The sequence below is a fragment of the Apaloderma vittatum genome, unplaced genomic scaffold, assembly GCF_000703405.1.
Source record: "Apaloderma vittatum isolate BGI_N311 unplaced genomic scaffold, ASM70340v1 scaffold43241, whole genome shotgun sequence".
NCBI lineage: Eukaryota > Metazoa > Chordata > Aves > Trogoniformes > Trogonidae > Apaloderma > Apaloderma vittatum.
The window spans coordinates 1,497-14,466 of NW_009700457.1; the positions used below are offsets into that span (position 1 = coordinate 1,497).

The window sequence follows — 12,970 nt, forward strand, 5'->3', positions numbered from 1 at the left end:
TTACACACTCATCACCTAAAACTGAGCTTCTGAATCACTGTAATTATACTATCATCATATTATCAGCTGAGTACTATATTATTATATAGCATATTATGATACTAGTTATTATTACACTATTGTCTCAATCTATTTGGAACTAAAGGCATTCTTGTAATTTGGGAAGGTGCCAAGCGCCCAAGCAGCAAAGAGTATTCACCAAACTCCCCTCTGAGGAGGATGCTGTGTCCTCAACTTTTGCCTTATTTGACAAGACAAATTAGCCCTCTTCATATCAACACGGATGAGTGCTTCAAGAAAAACAAATAAACAACAACTACAGGAGTAAAACTGCCTGTATCCCATCATCTAGCACAGATCCAGGTATTTCAAAGAGTCAGTAAAAAGCACTTACCACACCGATTCCTTCAAAAGCAAATATTGCAGTCCCAAAAAACAGTGGGTATTTCTTCCAGCCAACCACAGGAGGCAGTTTTCGAGGATCTACTATATCCTGGAGAAAACAAAACAAAACGGCGCTAGGGAAATGAGCTGCTCCTACAGTTCTGACGGGCACATTATCATATAGGAAAGAAAACTCAGTATATCCTAACAGCCATGCATATGTTGCATTTTATACAATACATTGTATTTATAATCCCTGGTTTTCCTCCTTAACTTAGTCCTTTATATACATTTATAGTCGCCTTCCCACCCACACACAGACACCTGCAGATATACTTTTTCTAGGTTCATATTACTGACACTATTAATTTTCACATTTTAAGTATCACACACCAGTGTAGGAGTGAAAGTCAATTAAAACAAAAGGGAAAGCTCACACCTCAAGCTTAATCTTCTGCAAGTTTACACTATTCTCAGAGTATTGCATTTTCTTATCTGCTTTCATACTGCACAGATATTCCTCACAACCATAAGGGACAGGTAAAGAAAAGCTTTTTAACACAAGCTGAGTTTCTTTTAATGACTCTCCATATCCCCCAATCTCTCTATGTAAGTTCTCCTGCCTCCTTGCCCATCCAATACCTCTTGCTGACTTTTCTGTCTTCCTCCACACCCTCTGCCTCCCACTCATTTCATAACATCCCTGTGAAAGCTTTCTCAAACGATAGCAGCTCTCAACACTTACCTACAAGGTGAGTGAAACCGTGTCTATCACAGAATCACAAGATAGAAAAATATAGAGGCTTCTACATGCGATTTCTTTTCACCCATCAGTTTAATTTGTTCCATTAAGAAATGCCTCCAAACATGAAAAGCAGCAGCTACCCAGAAAATGCAGCAACTAATGAACTTCTCAGGAGACAGAATTCTGAAATATGTATTCATAAAGGTTGAGTCTGAAATTTTTACTGATTGTACTGGAGAAACACTTGAAATCAACCTTGCTGTTGTAACTGTTCTTCTGTTGCAACAGATTGACCATTGATTAAAACCTTGCAAATTCTGTGTGTAAGTAATAAAAATTCACATATTCTTCCACTCAAGGACTCCAAGTTGTTACAATACCTATTTTTGCTACCTTAAGTGCATCAATATTATCCTTTCTTTCAAAAGTACTGTAAAATTCCATGTTTAAAGCACGTCTCAAGTATCAAAGGCACCTCCTTAAATTAAGAGGCCTCAATAAAATACAAGATATTTCTGCCTTTCAGAAATTGTCAGTCAGCATATATCCATCAGAGACCAACTGCCACATGCAACAAATGCAGCTTACCACACTGAAAAAGAAAATAGCTTTTTAATACTCACTCTAACAACATACTGGTAAATGATCACCAGGCTGACAGCCATGGACAGATTGGCAAGCAACGAAAGCAAGGACAGGCTCTTAAGGTCACGAATAAAGACCAAGAGGATCAGGAAGGGCAGGAAACACAGCATGTATATTCGCAGATCCGTACTCCTCCTCTCGGAAGAACTGCTGGCGGCACTGACGTTTATGGGAGCAATCTTGTTTTCCAGAAATCCTTCATGGATCTGTAGGAAAAATCAAAACCAACAAAACATGTTAAACAGTGGTAGTAGCACTGAGTCTCTGTATATGGTCACATCACTCATTTCTAATAGGGGCATTTGTCCCTCTGCTTTACCCACCCAGTGTCGGGTGTTTCAGGACTGCCGGACTCTCAGTGCAGAGGGGAAGACAAGGCACTTTCCGCAAGTGTTTCATCTTCCAGACAAATTATGAAATAAGGGTCTAAAAGACCTGAAACCATCTTTATCCCACTACTGACTAAAGAGGAAATTCACATGAGCAGTTTAGGTAAAAGTCCTTTCAGAAAGGGAGAGTTTGGTAAAATGAACACAAGCGAGACAGATCTAGGCCTAAATATTAGAGTTTGAATTCTCCTAAAGAGAGTAAGGGGGTTAGATGAACATCTGCTATTGTACCTGAAATCAGTGCCTAATAACCTTATGCCTTTTCCATCCACATCGTAACAGCATACATACAAAATAACATTAAATATGGACCTACCTGTCTTTTCTTTTTCATTCTTCACTCTTATTAATCAATATTAACTTTAAAAACTATGAGAGAGTTGAGAAACCTGTACCCATCAAACTGACATGAATCAATGCCTACAGATAAAGGGCAGTACACAAAGTGAAAATGTGTTTGTTTTTTTGTATAAAACACTGCAATAGTTGCCTACAGTGCAATTCAGAAGACTGAGTTTGGCATTATTCACAACTCTTCTTTTGGAAAACTGCTAACGTGACCATAAGTGCCAAAATTTGCTTGGTAGAAACATATTCTGTGCTATGTGCACACCACGATCAAAACATCAAGTGCTTGGTTATTCTGCTTGCTGCAAAACAGCAACAGTTCAAATCCATTTGTTTTAAATTTTATGATGCCTTTTCCCTAGGAGTGTATCTTTTCCATTTCTTTTCCATTGCATTCACCATCTTACAAGCCAGCAAGTTACTGTGCTTAATCCGCTCACGCTGCAGAAAGCCTTTGGCTTGGTGACTAAAATAGATACCTAGGCCATGAAAAAATAAATAAAAAATTTGTTCCTTATAGCACAAAAAGACTTAAACAAAAATGTGAAATCAATACACAACAACTGAAAAAAATGCTGTAACTCCTAAGTACTGTCAGACAAACAACTACTATAGTCACAAAACTGCACTCAGAGGAAGACTGTATAGCCCAACAATCCCAGGAAGTGTTCAAGTGTAGCAATTTTTAAATATTATTATCCTTATCACACAGTTCGCAGTCTTGTCCCAAGACTCTCTGCAAGTGAAATACTATGATCCTAGATCCTGCCTCAAGAATGCAAACACTTTAAGCTGTTACAATAAAAGAGGCAGGCATTACTATTACAATGTAGGTTTTCTGTAGCCATGTCTGCCCAAAGCAAACACTACAGTTACCAGTACTGAACCATATTATTCTATAGGTCACAGCTACTCAGGACTATTAATTCTTTTACTTGGAGGACGAAGATGAAGTGGAGAAAGGAGGACAGGCTGGGGATACAGTAGGAAATCAAGGGATCATTTGCACTATGAGACTTCCATGAGGCAGAGGGAGTTAATTGCTAATGTAAAATCTAGTGTATGTAAAGTCATTCAAATTGGCAAGTTTGCCAAAAGTCAGGCTTCACAAGTCTAGGAGAAGAAAACATCCTGCACAGTTCACTTTACTTCCATTGTACAACCCACAAACTCAGGAAGACAGAATATTAAACTAAAACTCTTTTCTCTTTAACAAAAAAGCACTGGACAGATTTTTTCATTATGAAAAAGGGAAAGATTAAAGATAAATTCTGCAACCACATTTTCCAGAAATATCACTTTAAATGACAACAGAGGACATCAGTCATTACGGAAACACTGACCATTTCGACCTTGCAAGAATCTTAAGCGACACTTACAATTCATTTAACATCTGTTACTTTTCATTAAGATAATGTTTCTAGAAAGCTATGAAAAAGAGATAACTATATTTAGAACTAAATTCTGTTGGATTCATGCAGCTACAATAACTCCGTTTTGCCAAGCGATGTGTCAAACACTTAACCAAATTACTTCTGCAATGCCACATGAAGTAAAGCTCTCTGGAGAAACTCCCTGCTTTCCCATCACACCTAGAAATAGAGATAGAGAGCAAGCACTTTGCCAGCCTCTCACTTTAACCACAGTCTCGTGTGTTTACTCACTTGCATTCGTTTGCAGGTAGCCAGAGGTGCTCCCCACACAAGGACACATAAGAGGGTTTTCTAAGAATTAGCGTGACTTGAGCACGTAAGTCCCGTTGAAAACCCCAGCTACAATAAGTATTTAACCTTGTGTGCCTTCAATTTATATAAATGTCTGTAAGCCTGATGACATATTTTAAAAAATAAAAATCACTCCTAAAAAAATAACCACAGGCAAGATAACAGTTCGGGATCTAAAATATAAATTTCAAGCATTCAACCACTTCAGTTTTCTGTTAAGAGAAAGACATTCTATTTTTAGGCACAAACTCCAGTGAAAAGTTCCTAAAGTGAGAAATAGTTTTTCTTTTCTATTAACACCACCAAATTTCAGCTTGACATTCAACTGGAGTTTACTGGCTAATATGGCTGGAAAATGTACTATACAATATTCCATATTATTCAAAATTAGGTCTACTGTGATCAGCTATCCTGATGACAGGCTAAGATCAGATCATACCTCTATGCACTCTTTATAATTATCTGCCTTTTATTTTCACAAAAATATGAGGAAAGCGCAGAACATACTACAGCTGCACACAAACTCTTTGTGGTCATCATCACATGAATGAATGTTGATGCAGAATCAGCAAAACCCAGCCAACTAAAATCATCAGATTGATTCCTTAACCCTTGCTTCCCACCTCCACATTTCAGGTATCAGTTATATGCCTACAATAAACCAGAATTTTGCAGTCTGCTTTACCGTACTCTCTCTTCCCTGCCCCAGCATTCACTATAGGAAGGAAAAGGACACCACCAAACAGATTCTCAAAAATGTCATGACTTGCAGGAGCCTGCATCAGATCCTGTTCCTTGAAAGACAGTTTAAAGGTTTAAAGAAAGAAGTCAGGGCACCAAAGACATACTAGCTGGGAGGAAAATAAAAAAAAATAAAAAAAGATGAAATTCTGAACCTGTTCAGCACAGATTAACGTTCTGTGTAAACCAGACTTGCAGTCACACCTCAGTCCCAGCTATGAAAATTACCTAATTCTTGTATGCTCTTAACCCAAATGTCAGTTCCACAAAATTCACAAAATCTTCCTGCTGCCCCTTCCTCTCTTCCATGTCACTTCTCATTTGAGTCACATCACTTTGTCAAGTCTCCTATCTACTACTATTAAAAAACTTTTGAAAGTTTCAGCTTGACCACTGACTGACAAGTTGTTTTCATTATGTCCATTATACACAGGTTTTTGCATTACTAAAATACCTTGGGGGCAAGTTTTATGTACACATGCACACACATGTACATACCATGTAACTGATATTATGGACACAGTAATACTAACATATAAGCACAGAGGACACTTTATTCCCTTTTGTGCGTATGTATTCACCTTTAAATCCACTGGCAATACCACAGCTTCAAGAACATCGGTACCAACTGCGAGTTTAGGCAAGGGCACAGAAGTATCCACATTGCACAGGTGAATTTTGGAGAAGTAACAGAACCGTGATTCTGTACGTTGACTCAGAAGAGGCACACCTGCAAAAGGTAACCTTGTGGGAGAGCTAAACAAACATGCAAGAGTGACCGACGAGTTAGAAAGTAAAACGCAACAACTATAATAAGTAAGGACCGCTACTCTCTTAGAGCGGTGCCATTGGCTGTGGGAGATTTGGCAGCAAAGAGCAGCAGAGGAAAACTAAAGAAGATGAGATTATACTGATTTGTTCAGATACAGGCTAACATTAACATGACTTTAAAAGTGTTCTAATAATTTTTTAAAAAAAATCTAATAAGGTAACACTTAAAACTGTTCTAACAAGTAAGAAAATGCAAAGCAGCAGGAGTACTTTTAAAAAAAAACAAAAAAACCACTTTTTAATATGCTGTTTAGTTTACTGTAAGTTTACTGCTGATTGTGTTAGGACAGACCATGACTCACTGTCTGTCTAACCTAGTCTTCTAAATATTAAAATTAATATAATCTCAGATTCCTATTCTGGACAACAATCACTTTCGTTTTCCTGCTGTTCTCTGCTAAGGCATCGCTGCATGTGGCAGTCGTGCTGGGCCAAGGACTGACTGTCTGTCATAAAAATATCTTGTGCTGAGGGACATGGTTTAGTGGGATTGATAGGACTAGGACGGAGGTGGGACTCAATCTTGAAGGTCCCTTCCAACCAAAACTGTTCTAGGATCCTATGATTCGTTCTCTGATTCTATCATCCAGTGGCTATGTTGCTGGAAAACGCCTGCATATATATTCTTTTTATCTATCACAGAGCCCAGCGAATGTTGTTCAACTTCCAACGTGAGCAGACACTACCTGCAGTTTGTTCTATGCTTATGACTGTACCTGGAAGTCCCACAAACATCTCCCTAAACCACATGAGGAAATACCATTATACTTTTAGAAAAGCACTACAGAGCCACTGAAGTTACTGGCTCTAGTGACTACAAAGGCTAGTGAAGCCCTCATGCACGACGAGCGACTGCTGAAAAATTCAGTTCAGTTGATGAACACGCTTCTTATAAGAACTATTTCAGAAACAAGAAATAATTGTTTCCTCAGTCTCTTCAACCACAACTGTTATTTTCTTGCCTGTATCCTAAAACTTGCCCTTTCTGTCACACAGTCTACAGACTTTTCAACATCTAGTGGGATCAAAACAGTTGTCTTTGAGCTCATTGGTTCCTTGTAATTCCTTCCTTATTTAACTTGGAGTAACAGCCAGAAGAGACCACGGCCGGATCTGGCACAAAACCAGTACGTTATCAGGCAGATAAAGACTATATTGTAAACCTGTAATTTGGCATGAAAAGGCCAAAGAAACGGTTCCACAGTTCATGTAGTTCTAGTACTTCATTATCACTTAGTACTCAACTTTTCAAACTAGACACTATTCACACTTCTAATTTTATGTCCAACTACAATTTCCTAAGGGTTTCCTAAACTGTAATTCAACGCAGCCAATGTTGTGATAATCCCATAGACACTAATCAGAATAGATTTATCACCAGAAGCTAAAGCATTAGTGAGAAGGGTACATCAAACATTTTACAGAATTCAAAAGATTAAATAGCTAGACTCACATGCACCATGTGTGTCTAAATATTCACCTCAGAGTAATGTGGACTGATGAACATTCCAGAACCACGTTCAAATGCTTTGTCACACCTTAGTTCTCTGAAACAGTAAATAAAGTGAAGGAAGAGGCTCCTAAACTTGGGCTGGTACTAGTTTCAAATAAGAATATCAAAGAAAACATCTCAGTGGAAGCTCCTACTGATTCCAGTGGGCTTAATTTGCAGACATCAACATGCAAACACGATCAGAAAAGCAGAGAGTATAGCCCAGAGCTACTGGTCAAGAGCCGTATTAGTAACACTTTTACTATGTTTTTCCTTTATTTTAGCTCTCCATCCCACCGTTCTCTCCGTTCACCTGTCTCACTCTTTCACGAATGGAAAAATTAGTTAAAGCAGTGCAAATTCGTGTTCTTTGGTGCCCTCTACGGGACAGATTTCCGAAGCAGAAAACTGCCAAGAAGTAACCACAAACTTCTGCCTCCCAGAAGAGAGAGCCCAGAGCTATCTAAATGGAAATGGAATTTCTGAATTGCTGATGACTTTAATTCATTCACAGAGTATATGTCATGGGTCTTGGCAGTTACTGCTATTGCAGTAGTTGCTTTCCTGTAAGATCTTTTAACTCTCTTTCCAGAAAGCAGCAACAAATTTCCTGAAAAGATTTCTTCTTTTTTCCTTTTTTTTTAAATCCAAAATCTATAAAAGACAAGGTCAATAAGCGTTCAGTATTGTTTTTTGCTTAAGGTCAAAACACATATACAAGAACTGGTTGACTAGATATGTATCTGATAGGAAAAGCTTTGATTTTAACTTGCATTACAAAGGATGCAACAGAAGTTCCCCCCTCAGAAGTCCAGCAAAAAGACATCAGATGTAATATAGGATTTTTAGATATTGAGATAGATTGTGATAGTGGGACTGCAGTTTTTAAGGCTGGCAGTTTTTTTCTCTCCCAAGACCCAAGTTACAGTGTATCCAGCTTTCAAATGCACAAATTTACCTCATCGTGACAAGATCTTCATATACAGAACTGAGAATACTTTCTCAGCACAATATAAATACTCTTCTACAAGGGGAGGAAAAAAATATACTACCTTCTATGTACCAACTGCCCAGGGAGGACACTCTTCTTCCTAATTAACGTAAGCTAAACTATGCCACGCCATTCTACCTTGTGGGTAGAATAAGAGTTCCTATGGATGATTAATGCACAGTAACCTGTCACACCTTATTCCTCACCCACATCACTAATTACAGAAGCACATGTTTACACACAGGCTCAGATTCACCCTCATTATCTCTATGCCAAGCAACTAACCATAATATTCTGAGCAGAAAACACAGCAGGGTACATTGGCAGAGTCCTAGCATCTTAAAAAGCTCATGGAGGAGGGAGCACCAAGAGCCCAAAATGCCCATGGCTCCGATCTGAGCAGCCAACCTGCGCCAGGTGACCTTCCACGGACACCGGCTGAGAGACACCAACTGCCGGCTCCAGCTTCTGGGTGTGCAAAGAGGAAGGACCAGCAGACAGCAGTCCCCACCAACACAAAAATGTCCACTGATGAGAAAAAGAAGAGCTTAGAAGGACTGGAGAATGAGAAAAAACATGAATGAAAGCAGAGGCAGATACGGATTTGTTTGCTTTAGTTACTGACGGATGGTTGTGGGAGAGAAAAAGGATAACTGGGTTTTAGCGAAAGGTTTAGTGGCTCTTGGGAGGTGTATAGGCATTTGTGGTTGCTGGGGTTCTTTTGTAATTTTTGACTTTTTCATAAATACAGCATGATGAAATATTTGATTCTTAAGACATCCTTAAATAAATCAGCTTGCAAAAATGAATCACAGTATTTTTCTAATAATATCCCAGTGTTTTTCTAATACTTAACATCCAATCTATTTAAAAATCTGTAACAGATTTTAGTTATATGCATGTATAAGTTTCATGTATGTAGTATTGTACTATGCAATACTATATAAGCATAGTACAATACTATACACATATAATAGTACTTACAGTGAAACACATTAATTGTTACAGGGGCAGTGCTATTTAACATTTTCATTAATAACACAGAAGATGTAGTAAGCAGGGTCTAAACAGCAGTTCCAGATGGAAAGTAAAAAAATACTTAAAATCGAAATTAAAATGCAGGCTTGAGAACTGTTAAAAATCAATCCAGTAAGGAAAAATAAAGGATTCTATAGCTAAACAGAAAGAAGGATCAGAGGAATTGCCGAGAATGAAGTTTTGCAGTCAAGGATCAAGAGACCATAGCAGACCACAAATTGATCATGAGTTAGCAATGACATGCTCCTGCAAAATGACCATTATACTGAGGTGTGAAGTCTGGAACGTGATCTACAAGACCTGTGAAATAACCTTTCAGCTCTGATAGTCAAAACCAAAACTTCCACTGGAGTAGCATAACCAGTCTCAGGGATAAACTCACAAAAATTAGTGAGATGTGATCAACTGAAGAGCATTCACAGAAAAGCAAGAAGAATTATTAGTGTCTATCGTGCCTTCCCTGTATTAGGTGGAAATAGTAGACATTCACAAATAAAAGGTATCCACAAATGGAAAAAAAATAAATTACTTATCAGTAGAACATGAAATAAAGGACTCAACATGGCGATAAGAAATTTTAAGCTTCTACAAAGAAACAGTTGTCTAACAGATTAGAAAGCATTGAAACTGAGTACTGAGGAGGCTGTGGAAATGTTAATCTTAGGCATTTTTAAGAATTAAAGAAAAAATCAGGATATGTTTAGATACAATGGATTCTGTAGCAGATGGAACCATACTAGAAAATGGAAGGGACTGAACAAAACCAAAGAAAGACTCCAGTGACATAAAAAGGATAAGACTTGTCCATGAAGTCAAGAATAAAAAAAATTCAGCATAAGGCCTAGCGAAAAAAAAAAATAAAATTCAGAGGTAACTGGCTCCTAAATCAGTTTCAGTCTCATTTTCTATCATTTCCACAATTAATTTCTTAATTCAAGAAACAAATCGGGGGAAATGAAGCCACAAACACTCACACAAGATCCAAATTCAGTTCACCTTGCACAGTGCTCCTTTTTATCAAAGGGTGTTTTGTGAGAACCACAGTAGAGCCCATTCTGTACCTCTCTCAGCTTCACATTTTACAAATAGTTCTGTTGGACTTTATAAGAATAGGAAATATAAGTGAGGCAAAAATTAATCTAAAGCTATAACTGTTTCCATACAGTAACATTACTCACTTGTTTCACATTTTCTGCCAAGAACACAACATAAACGCTACAAAAGCCCAGCTGTGTTATCACTAGGAAAAAGTCGACGATAGACCTGAGGAAGGAAAAAAAAGCATACATTATACTTAAGATTCAAACAATTAACCTATTTCTACTTGATAAGCAATTACAGTAGTCAAAATGCTACTTTCAAATTCCACATTAATTTCACAAGCACTGCAATACAGGTTCGTCTTATGACAAAACAGTGTGAGTTTTTATGTGGTTGTTTTTTAAGGTAACATTAAATAGGCATCAAAGCTTCTTAAAAAAAAAAGGTAAATATTTTAAAGTGGGATAAAATAAAATTCAAAGACTTAATGCTGTACAAATATAAAGAGACATACATATTCAACATACATATAAATTCTGCTGGTGTCAGTTAGCCCCTAACACAGCAGTTTTGCCCCAGGACCAGAGCTGAAATATCTCCTGGTCTTAGAGGTTTCATCATTTCAAGAGGACAAACATTTTCTCATCTTACTAAGTGGGTCTACACCACTGTATCCAAACACACATTCAGACACTGCATCTCATGGAAAAAAAACCCTCTATACTATGGTTCAGATTGCTGTTGAAAAATGTTACACATAATGGTGGCCTGAAGACATTGCTGTAATGAAAATCTTTGCTGGAGTCAGGTACGCAGCACAGATCTGCCTCAGAGAATGGATTTGCTGCAGCACAGTGTCTCTGCAAATCAAATTGCCATTTGTGGCTTGTAACTCTGGAGCATTAGAGAATTGTCATTATATGTCACTACAAACCAATTTTCCCTCTAATGGAGCTCTACTTCATTCTTACAAAGTCATCACAGGAGACCTTAAAAAGAACCAGCTCACCTTTTTCTTATTTGAAACAAAACAGTAGCCAAAACACATGATATAAAATGCTGCAGAATCAAAAAAAATATAGGAGTGAGGAAAAAAACCACTTTAGCGCTGAACAACATGTCTAAGTTTTTTGAATTGCACCCCTGCACAGTCATACCATATCTCCACAAACAGCAACAAATGGCAAAAAAAAAAGGTCTTTTAAAAAAGTGGGATAAAATATAAAGAAACAAGCAGCTATTAACACCTGCGTGTCATTATTGCACATTATAGTAAATATTTCTCTATTATCTGAATGTTATCTTTAAACAGGAATCAATTAACTGCTTTGCTTCCTTTCAGAATAAATATATTGCAGTAATTAACATTTGCAGTGTCAACCTGCTCAAAGAGTGCACTCTGATGCAGAGAAATGTGTTTACAGGAAGAGAATGAAAACTTCAATTACTTCACCGCATTACACAATCATCATCATGGCCGGGCTTCGCGAATGAAGATAGGGGAAGGGCTCTACCCACGCTTGCTCCAAGTGCGCTGATGGCTAAAAAGGCCGATGCGGGACAGGCAAGTCCCATTGCAAAAGGCACAGCGGAAAGTCTCCTCAGGTGGTATTGGCCTGAACTGCCTGCAGGCAGGGTTGGGTCTGCGGCCTCCTGTGCACCTCATCACCTGCCGTTCAGTCCCTCGCCTGTCGCTACAGGACTTTACGCAGGTGGGTGTAACCTTCAAGCCAATACAGAAGGCATTTCTGGTTTTACCACATCTCTTCCTGTACTACCAGACAGAATTCTTTTCCTCATAGGTCTTGTAAATCTGAAGATTCAAATGCCTAACAGAGACACGCTCCTCAATCCTCCCATGTCACTACTACCAGTTGGCTGTAAGAAATAACACATGACACTGCATAAAAATATTTCAAGCACAGAGAACACACTCTTAAAGGCAGTAATACCTTAGTAAAAAGGAAAGCTCCTAAGCATTCCAAGTGTAGCCATTGATTATAATAACATATCTATTCGATTAAATTCCAGTGCTAACTTACCCTCCCCAAGAAGCTCGTTTCTGAAGAGTAGCCAGAGGCCCCGCTTCCATGGCGTAACTAACTGTATCGCTGTACCCCAGCGAGGATTTTTTCATCCTGAAATCAAAGAGTGAAGAAAGAACTGAATTACTAGAAATTATGAGGGCCTAGATCCCTACTTTGAAAATGCTGGTGGCCTCCCAGGCTTAGAGTATGTAATCACCTGTGGCACCAGTCTTCATCTGCAGAATTTTAGGTCTGGTTTGGGTGTCTTTACCCCAGGAAGGGCTATTCGGCACTCTACAAGCCCATGAACCACAATGCTGCTTTCCTCTAATTCCACACTACTAAATCAGTTTCTTAACAGAACAACTTTCTTGATAAATTAATCCACCTTATAGTATCAGCTTAAGAAATTCAACTCAAACATAAAAGTCCCAAAGAACTCTAACAGGATTTAACAGATTTTCCCGGACAAGCAGTCAGTAGCAGTTGTTTCAGTGATCTAAGCTTTATGTATGTATTCAAAGGCCATTCAAAACTAGAGAAGAAAAAGCAAAGCATTGAGGAATGACAGGAT

The 12,970-nt window shown here is 38.2% G+C and overlaps 1 protein-coding gene across 1 annotated transcript; it reads right to left on the reverse strand.

The window, feature by feature from the left end:
- Positions 1-394: 394 nt before the first annotated feature.
- On the reverse strand, positions 395-12,503 carry LOC104269728 (proton-coupled amino acid transporter 4-like; the record flags this gene model as incomplete). Its single annotated transcript, XM_009878747.1, has 4 exons — positions 12,412-12,503; positions 10,507-10,591; positions 1,753-1,980; positions 395-493 (listed from the first exon to the last, which is right to left on the reverse strand). Coding segments are annotated over exons 1-4 (462 nt in total), but the record flags the coding sequence as incomplete, so codon positions are not given.
- Positions 12,504-12,970: the final 467 nt, after the last annotated feature.